The sequence below is a fragment of the Squalius cephalus genome (genome assembly GCF_949319135.1).
Source record: "Squalius cephalus genome assembly, chromosome: 15".
Lineage (NCBI taxonomy): Eukaryota > Metazoa > Chordata > Actinopteri > Cypriniformes > Leuciscidae > Squalius > Squalius cephalus.
This window is the reverse complement of record NC_137136.1, coordinates 31,070,688-31,081,163: the sequence shown is the minus strand read 5'-3', so window position 1 is coordinate 31,081,163 and position 10,476 is coordinate 31,070,688. Positions and strand designations below refer to the sequence as shown.

Here is a 10,476-nt window from a genome sequence, read left to right as displayed (position 1 = left end):
TTGTAGTTTTCTGAACACTTTTTCCTCGTATTTGTAAGTTCTGAACTGGATCTGGAACAATATTAGCTGTTATAGTGAGCAAGGATCCACACTTCGAAAATCTACCGGAAATAGTAGACCATCCAGAGACTTCTGGCATACTCTTTTCAACATACTATGCTTTGGGACACACTTATTTTAATCTCACAGACTGTTTAGGATGGATAGTATGGACACTGAGATGCAGGGAATGAGAGGAGAGAGGAGAGACACTCACAGGCAGAGTCCGGCTCCCGTGAAGACTGTTAATGGCAGACTGGGCCTCAGAGTGACTCTGGTACTTCACAAACGCACAACCTGTGAAAACAACATAAACATCAGATTGAGTCTGTGTTTGTTAACACACAGTCTCCCACGCATGTGTACGTGTTTGTTAACAGACCTTTGCTGGTGCCATCAGGTCCTCTCAGCACTGTGCACTCATCGATGCTGCCGAACGGTTCAAACATCTTCTTCACGTCCTCATCAGACTGTTGCTTTCCCAACATCCCCACAAACAGCTTCCGGTCCTCTGAAAAGAGGGAGAGAGGGAGAAATGGTCATGATCAGTTATTCAACATCATGGACCTCACCTGACTTTATTAAACTCCAGGTTTTTGTGAAGTGTATCAGTTGAGTCAACAAAGCCACAGTCCCGTCAGCCTCCAGCAGAGGGCCGGATGAGCCGACTATAATGTGAACTCTGTGTGTGGGTGTGATGTGTGTTGTGTTTTGCTGCATTTACATTTTAAAAGCATTGATAGGGTCAGTTTAACCGATCTTTTTCACTGCTGAAACATCCTTTTAGATTGTTGGTGATATTCAATGTAGTCTATTTTATTTCAAATTTAGCAAACATTCAAACTCACAGGCCTGTATGTACATCTGCTCTACACTCTTCAAAATAAAAGTTCCCCGAAGATCCTGTAACAGCCATGGAAACTTTCCATCGCACAAAACTGAAAAATACTGCATCAACTAGAATACTGATAACTCATCAATGCTTTCTAGAATGGCAATTTATCAATGAATTATGAATAATTTACTGCCATGGTGAAAATAACATGTTAAAAAGTAAATGTAGTCTAATTGCTGTCACGTTATGTCTGAGTTTTTAGTTTAGTTTGAGTTGTACTCTTAGGCTATGTTCACACTCTCAATCCAAATCTGATTATTTGTGTATCCGATTGGAATCTGATCTCAAATTATTGCCTGCCAACACAGTGTATCACAACTGTTCAGATCTGTATTTGTGTGTAGGAACTGTAGGAGGCTTGTCTAATTTATATTGTCATTTTCTGCTCGTCCGGCACTTTGCAACAATACAACCTTGTTTCTGTAGCGACATTCAATGTTTCCTATAACAACGAATCCGAAAATCCGATCATAGCGCTCAGACTGAAACGCATTTCCAGAAATGCGATTTGAATAGAATTTCAAACCACATATTAATGTAGCTCTAAATGTATTTGTATTTCATGTGATTTTTTTATTGTTGCCGTTCTCACTTGCTAAATCTGATCGGATTTCAATCGGATATGCACAAAAATCGGATTTGGACTGACAGTCTGAACGAGGCCTTTGTTTCCTTGGTTTTCACATATGCATTAGTTTCTATGGTTACTTATTGTTGGATTGATCTGCCACACCTGATTCTTGTTGTCCTCCCTTTGATTATCCTTAGCCCTGAGTTTGAAGAGTTCTTTGTCCGTTTTCGTCGTTGTTTAATGGTTGTTCTTTTGCTGCGTGTTTGTATTCTGATTTCTAGAGAGTGTATATTGATTTAAGTGTTTATTATAATTAACTGCTGTGTTTAGATCCAGCCTCTTTTAATCCTTGCCTCAACCACTGCTGACAGAAGATCGGACCTTAGAAAGTGTTTCCAGCAGTGGTTCAGATCCTCCTCCTCTCACAGGGATATCGTTCCCTCGAAGACTTCTTAGCCCGTGTGTGTTTTTCCAGCCAGGACTCAACTCGCAGACGAAAGCGCTATATCAGCACTACGTCATTTGGACTGAATTGTAATTTTAGAAAATGATAAATAAATATGTAATCATGAGGCTTGAATCCATCAGGGTGATTTGCATCAAAATTATGAGTCAGGTAAGTGTCAAACAATAAATGTTTAAATGGCTTGCCATAGCTTTCTGATGGGATAGGGCCTTCCTCTCTTTGGATGTGTGCCTAACAGCTGGAGTTTCTCAACATCACTATTTTATTCTCTACTCTTACATAGGCATTATCTATAATGATATAAAGACAATAAAGATTGCTGGATAAAGAGAGCACTTATTATTGATACTACTACCAAAAGATCGATCTTCAAAAGGAAAGCTCAACGTCTGAATTTTAATACCAAGTTCAGTCTGCCCATCAGTTCCTGTCAGAGAGTGAAATACAGAAGTGTGGAGCCACTAACATGGATGTGCATCAAAAAATAGCATTAAAATAGAGCTTTGCATTTTTTATACATTTATTCTGATGGAAAAAATAATCCATTCAGCTCTACAAACTTTCTTTGTTGCTTGTGTGTGTTTTGCGCAGAGCTGATGAACCGAACGCTCGGTCTTCTGCCAGTTATGGTTGTTTTAACCTCATCAACGTCAGATCATCATGCTAAAAAAAATGCAGGTACCAAATATGTAATCTTTTAAATTAAAAACAGTAGATTTAGTAGAATCAGTGATAGATTTTATAAATCTGTGGTTAACCTTAATCATCAGCCCACAAATGTGCTCATCATATGTGTGATATACATCATTGTACAGTATGTTGATTGTTTTTGAAGCTGAGCAGAATGACTGACACATGACAATACTTGCTTATGTGATGTCATGTTTAAGTTTTGTTCATGCTATGTTTTGAAATGAATGTCTTTTATTTTGAAGTTTATTCTTAGTTTCTGTTACTGACGGAACTGACGTTCCTTCCTGTTTTCTGTTTCCTTGTTTGTTCTTTCATGCCGTCTGATCCTTCTCTGTAATTGTTGTTTATTTTGAATGTTTTATGTCATTCATTTAAATAAATAAAGTGCACTTGGCTACACGCCACAACTCAGTCTGGGTGGAAGAACCTGTTCCAGCGGATTGCCACGATGATGTATATGCTGCAACAGGCTGTCATACTTGCAAGTTTGGCTGGTAAGTAACTTAATGTTGGTGCATTCAAGTCATCTCGTAAAGATCATATTTACAAGTTACGCCCATGAACGCCACCACAATGTCGTAAATGCGAGTGTGAAGCTCGGGATTTTCTTTAAGCCCCGCAATACCACAATACTTAAAGGTATTTAGCAGTGATATTGTCAGGCTTTTCTATTTACAACGAAGTAAGCTAATTGCCTGCACAGAAAATGATGGCATTATAATATAACAATGTAATATGTAACGATAAAGTCTGCAGTGGCTTCATAAATGAATTAGAAACATAAAAAAGCAAAGTACACCTGATGCACATTTCTTTGTTCTTCATTTTCTAGAACTAGAGTTTAGAACCTTAAGAACCGTCACACACACACCCACGCACGCACACACACACACACACACACACACAGATCATTAAAACTGTCTCTTCTATGTTCTTTGTTTCAGAAGCAGTCTCCCAGGGTCTTAAATCAGATTTCGTGTTAGTAAAAACACCATATACATTCCCCGGTAACGCCAGCATCTGTGCGACAGCTGAATGGAGTAAAAGTTCCCCCACAGAAGCAACTATCGCCACATGTCAAAACCAGATCTTCCAGATTGAAAAAGGTTTTCAAAAAGAATTCGCAAGGAAAGAAAATCACCTGCTTCTCAACTCAGCCAAATTAACTGACCAGGGGCGCTATGAGATTGTCTGTAATGGGGTTAAATATTCACTCAAACTGGATGTTTTGTGTAAGTATTCACTGTATCTGATTCCTATAAAAGTTACTTGAGTCGATTTGTGAGCAGCATCAGCAAATGATCAGCGACTGATTTTGATTTCAAATATTCCCTTATAGATGCAATAAATGTGAATGCGGCAGAGATGGACAACATCACCCTCGCCTGTTACGCAGACAGTGCCAGTGATGTGACCTGGCTGCATAACAGTGAAAGAGTTATGCACTATAAGAAAGATGGATCCATACACCCTGGCGAAGGCTACGAGGGAAGAGTATATCTGGAGAAGAACTGCTTCAAAACTGGCGATTTCTCTTTGACTATCACTGGAGTTTGCAAGACAGATGCCGGGATATACCGTTGCTTCATGGATGATGAAACGACTAAAGGATACCCACATGCCTATGCTCTGACACGTGTGAACGGTAAGGCTGGGAAAGGCGATTCAAATCTCATTTTTAACTTTCATCATATGGTCAGACATTACATATTTTACTTGTAAACTTTGGCATAATAACAAGCCTTATTTTCACTCTAAAAAAGCAATCTGCTCTTTGATTCACACAGAGAAACGCTCCAGTCCAGGAGACCAAACAGACTGCAACTGCAATGAAGCACAATCTCTCATTATTTATCAGTGTCTCACCATTGGTTTGTCAATTGTCATTATCTCAATCATCCTTATGTTAGTCATTAAGAAACCTAAGATGAATTGTCAATCCACATCAGCTAAAGCCACTGATCATGTGCCTAAGAGTGACGAAAACGACTTGTTGGTTAACACAACATCACCCAAAAATGACAGTCAGTCAATGGTCAGTCTTTCTGTTCAGGTGAGCGACACCACAGAAAATAAGAATTCCAGCACCACGCCTTTTTAATCTGGCAGAACGAGGCCTGTAAAGATACATGACATCTAACTTTTAAATGCGCACTGACTCCATGCGCGCTTAAACGTGAAACGTTGTCATTTTATCTGTACACCACGTGGCTACGCGGATGCGATAAATAATTCTGTATTATACATTTTTAAGGCCAGACAAGTAGTTTGTTGATGGTTGATTTGTAAAGAAGGACTACACACCTGCGCACATATATATTCAAACGCGCATACCTATGGACTGAACACGTGACGCGCATGTGCGCAACATCGGTGTTTGCGCAGAGATAACTGATAATCGTTTGCACCTTGAGACCTATTTCCGGGAGTGCGTTCTCGAGCCACCAGGCACCGTTTTGTGCGGATGGGCGGCCGGAGCGCGTTGAGGGTTTTCTGTTAGAATGGTGTCGTGTTAGCGGCCCCTAAGTTAATAACTAATGATCTTTGCAACGGAAGTGAATCAATCAATCAAAACTAACTTTAGCTGGACAATAACTTTATCCTAGAGCTGCTGTAAAGACAAAACAATCTCTGTTACTGTAATTTCCTATTGTCACTGTAAAGCTGCTTTGAAATAGTCCATATTGTTAAAAGTGCTGTATAAATGAAGATGACTTGACTTACGCACTTTTTGTGCCGCTCTTTTTTTGAAGCTTTCATATTATCATGGTTTTGCGCACTGCAATATTATTAAAAGCCTATCTTGTTCTGTCGTATCTATCATATCTTGTTGCCCCATTAAAAAGCTAAACAATACATTTAAAATAAACATCTTTTAATTTTATATTATTTGTGTGTAGTGTATATGTATATATTTTATGTAATTCTTTACATTCATATATAACTATAAAAATACATGAATGAATTTTATAAGAGTACTAATAGTAATTTGTTTTTATTAACATGTTTAGATTTTATAAAAGATTTTTTTACGAATTACTTTTTGCTCCTGATTTATACACTCACTAAGTTTAATACAAAAATTGTCATTGCTTATGATTATATATTTTTATTAATATGTTGTTTTTCTCTATAATAAAGTAGTGTGTATTTAGTGTTGTACATAAAATGGTACATTTTATGGCCTTTTCTGATTGGCCAGTTTGTTGAGATTGTTTCAGTTATTTACTGAATTTAAAAAATGTATTTAATATTTAAAGGTGTTAACTGTAATCTTACACTGCAAAATTATAATTTACAAAGGATTAAATTCATCACAATTATTTTTTAAGACAAAGCCCTCAAACAGACAATTAATCGTCAAAGCCCTAAAACTGACAATCAGCATAACCGCAATTATTTTTTAGACAGTTAATCGTCAGCCAAATTTCATAATCGTGACAGGCCTACTTTCAGATCAAAAATGTATTTCCCTTTTTCCTGTGAGCTTTTTAGCCTTTCTAATGTTAATTTATTGTGTGTTTTGAAAGGAAGACAATCTTTGTAATGTTTACAGTGCCTTTGATATTCCATTTATTTTCTTTTAACTATATTTTAAGAACAGTGTTTAAGGTGTTTAGCATTATTTTTGTCAGTGTTACTTTAGGACCAGTATATAAAATGACTTATTACACGGCTCTGTGGAATACTTGATTCTGATTGGCCAATTGCGCCATCCAGCGGTACGTTATTCCCAGATAACCGCTCAAAACAGAAACACAGGCTCATCCGGGTCACTGAAGTCAGCAGTGCCATACGCCTGCTAGGAACGGTTTTTCTTCGTGGAAGTTTTGCATTTGGTGAGCTAATAAAATATTAAAACTTAGTCGAATCAATATTTTGTGTACAGTTATTTAATTATGCCACCCAGTATCGAGGACTCCCTCTCTCTTGTTTCATACAAACGCTGCTGTTGCCTTTTTGTGACTACTGTTTTGTACACTGTTATGAGATGCAAACAGGTACGATTTTAAAACAGTTTAATCTGATATATAATAATATATCTTATCCCCATAATTATTTATGTGGTGAAATGCTGTGTAATAAGTGATATGAATGACTGTATACCGTGTCTCTTAAATGTCCATCTAGTTTGAACTTGTCGCGCTGAAACTGCTCTCTCCGCAGAAGCTTTATGTTTAAAGAGATAATAAAATATTTTAACTCAGATCAATATTTCGTGTCTAATTATTTACTTATGTGGCGAAAGTAGCCATGTAATAAGCGGGATAATGAACATCCAGCCTCCGCTTCGTGTCGGGATCCCAATCATCCTGTCGGGGCTTATTTTGAGAGAACCACCGGCTGGATGTACATTATCCCTTACAAAATGCCCTGTTGCCCGTCAATAAAATATATTTTATATTGAGCAAATTATATTGTTTACACACACACACACAAACACACACACACACACACACAAGCTGTTTTTTTTTTAACATTGATAATAATAAAAATGTTTCTGGAGGATCATGTGACACTGAAGACTGGAGTAATGATGCTGAAAATTCAGATCACAGGAACAAATTACATTTTAAAATATATTACAATTTGTTATAGCGAATACAACCCCGACAGGCTGATCAGGACCCCGACGCGAAGCAGAGGTCTTACCGACCCCACACTTACTGACAGCCAAATAAACATGTGAATAACAGATGATTTACCTCCTTTCCCCTCACTGTCTGCAGGCTTCACTTGAATGGGCCGATTCATCTGAAAAAAACAAACAATCAAAAGTTAATGGATAAAACGTCTAAATGATTAAAATGACATATTACCATATTATATACATGCAACATATACCTGACAATTCTACCAATGGATTAGTACTTCACATACGCAGCATTTTATAGCAGTGTTTTGCTCAGAGTGGCTTTGCTTTTGAAAGTGAATTTCTGTACAGACACAAACCTTAATGTTGTGGTTACAATTAAGAAATAAGACAGGCTATGAGTACCTGCAGACTCACTCATAAACACAGTCATCCGTCGCTTATGTATCACCTTGCAGAAGAGTCACTAACATAAAGACTGACAGTGTGTCTGTGACAACTGGAGTGATACAAACAGTGAAAAGCCGCAGTGCTTTTGGTCTGTCATATCAGCACTTTCTTGGAAATTCTGCTCGACCAATCAGATTCCAGGAATGGAACTTACTGTTGCATAAAAAAAGCTATTGAAAAGTTATTAAACACCATTATTGTCCAAAGGACAGAGTTCACTTATATGTTGACCCTATCACGGGGCATGTTGTCACACTACACTATGAGGTGGATGACAATGCAAACAAGCTGGAGAAGAATATAATACTGATTGGAAAAAAAGTACTATTATGAAAATGCTTCCCTAATATTCCACAACATATCTGTAACTGTCTTCTCTGCAACATTTTAACAGAAATGATACACAATTCACAAAACAGCAAAAATTGAGAAAGGTAAATATATCTTATTTGTAACAACTGTCCTAAGTAATGAAACGAGCAAAATGTCAAACACCTGACCTCTGTAAAGTTACTGGATCATGTGTGTCCTGTAAGCCAATCATCTAATGACCCTCACACCTGCAAATCAAATCATACAAGCTGTTTCCTCATTGTAAAAGCAGTTTATTCAGCATAAGCTGCTCCATTGATTCACGTTACACGTTTAAGATAACCTTGATGACTGCTGCACCATTCCCCCCCCCATGCCAGTTTATTTTGGACAACACAGAACATGCAATCTGTGGCTGGTCACTTTACACGTCATCAGGATCGGCATGAAGCAGACTTTATGCTGATTTCCATAAGCTCTTCAATACATGTGTATATATATATATATCAATAACCTTTTGACACTGCTGTCTCTGCACTTAAACTAATGTGCACAGGATTGTAGAGAGATCAGCTTTAGAATGATGGCCATCTGATCAGGATTACAGAGACACGCTGGATTACACTGAAGAGCGTGTGTGTGTGAAAGAGAATGTGTGAAATCCGGTGAGATGTTTGGAATCAGTGTTGCTGAGTGGTTTAAAATGCGTTGCCATGGTGCGGCGTACTATGGTGCTCTGTGATGTTGCTTAATGGCTCAAGACGAAACCACCAGGACTGATCCCACTAATAAACCTGGTTTCAGGGAGAGAGAGAGAGAGAGAGAGAGAGAGAGAGAGAGAGAGAGAGAGAGAGAGAGAGAGAGAGAGAGAGAGAGAGAGAAACACAGCAAGACATAAAGAACTGCAAAATATAAAAAGAAAGAACCTGTTTGTATCTTGACTGACATGAACAAAGTGTAATAGATGAAAGTAAACACAGTGCTGTTCGTCATGCAGAGGAGGCCAAGCACCCTTAAAATGTATTTAAAATCAACCAAGGTATCAAATGAACTGCTGTATTCATTGGTTGACATTGTGTGTGCATAACTCAGACATATATGTTTTGTTTGCATTGGTAACAGTCTATTGATGCTCTCCATGTGATTTGTCCTGTTCATTTACTGGCGAATGGCAAGTGTTGAGATCGTAATGAATCATTCATGATTGATTTACACACTAGCCTCCTAAAATCTGCTTAAAATACACTGATAACCACCATAATGACACAGATGTGAAAATACAAAATGTAACTCATACACCAACATATATAATTGATAATGAATATAAAAAAATAACTATTTAAATAAAATACACTCTTTAAATATGATGGGAAACGTTATTGCACGGTTTCTCCACTTTTTAAAACTGCATGCGTTGTTTTATGAATATAATATAGATTTTGACCTTAAATGATAATTCATATCTGTTTTTTCTTACATTTTTAAGTTGAATTTACTGTCCTCATAAACCTATAACTTTTTTTTGTAATATGTACGGCAAGGTAACTTACAGTTAACTGGTTTAAAAAGTAGTAAAGTAGTACTTTTTTTGCTGAAATTACAAACCTTTTTAACAGTGTCGGAGTGAAAGAAAGAGAGAACAGACACGCTCTAGTTTCCTGGAGAGTCTCGAAGCTCATTTGTAAAATGTCACGAGCACAGTGATGTGCTTAGTCATGGAGAGAGATAGTGATGGAGAATACAAGAATAGGGGAGAGGACTGTGCAACTGTGAAGGACAAATTTCAGATAGACAACACAATGAAGACATGAATGAGAAATAAGGGCGAGAGAGAAAAGCAAACTATGAGGAGTGAGAAAGAAATACATAGGGAACGTTGAGGACCATGATCGAGAAATACTGATCTACCACGTTCACTAAAGATACATCAAATCTTTAAAAAAAAAATCTTTAAAAAGGTTATTTTGCTATTACAACCGTTTAGTTGCCAGCCCAAGGTCCACTCGCACCACTCTTACAACATATACTAGATGTTGCATGAATCGCCACATTACAACTTAGACACTATTAAAATATTAGTGCACTGCACCTCTAAACATACACAAAACCCCAAGCATAAACTAAACATTTATAGTTTAAATAAATAGTTCATGTTTTGTTCGGATGACTGTAGTCAATAATTGTATCCCTTAAAATCAATTCAAATGAATTTTTTTCTTCATGCCTTGAAATAGCTTGAATGTAACTCTACACCCTTGCCTCATTTAGTATGCGCAGTTCTATGAATATGCTAATTAGCCCCGCCTCCACTCACTCACTCAGCTCAGAGATCCACTGGTTGACGATCACACGTTGATCTGATTGGTTACAAGGTAGTTTGTGACGTCAGAAACACCAGCGATTTCAAAGCGTGTTTTTGAGACTGTCTTTGGTTCACTGCAGGAGGAAATACTCAG

At 37.5% G+C, this 10,476-nt stretch overlaps 2 protein-coding genes across 5 annotated transcripts in view; one reads left to right on the top strand and one right to left on the bottom strand.

Moving 5' to 3' along the window:
* Positions 1-10,476, bottom strand: part of celf3b (cugbp, Elav-like family member 3b) — a 47,434-nt gene that overhangs the window by 14,564 nt on the left and 22,394 nt on the right. For all 4 annotated transcript variants that reach the window (XM_079894209.1, XM_079894208.1, XM_079894210.1 and 1 more), the window contains exons 4-6: positions 7,371-7,419; positions 422-550; positions 257-336 (exon numbers count right to left, since the gene is read on the bottom strand). In XM_079894209.1, coding sequence (XP_079750335.1) covers positions 257-336; positions 422-550; positions 7,371-7,419 — 258 coding nt within the window. The remainder of the gene's footprint in view (positions 1-256; positions 337-421; positions 551-7,370; positions 7,420-10,476) is intronic.
* On the top strand, positions 2,926-6,339 carry LOC307172133 (uncharacterized protein). Its single transcript, XM_079894215.1, has 4 exons — positions 2,926-3,158; positions 3,609-3,896; positions 4,004-4,309; positions 4,452-6,339. Exons 1-4 carry the CDS (start codon positions 3,113-3,115, stop codon positions 4,763-4,765), a joined length of 954 nt encoding a protein of 317 aa, XP_079750341.1. The 5' UTR covers positions 2,926-3,112; the 3' UTR covers positions 4,766-6,339.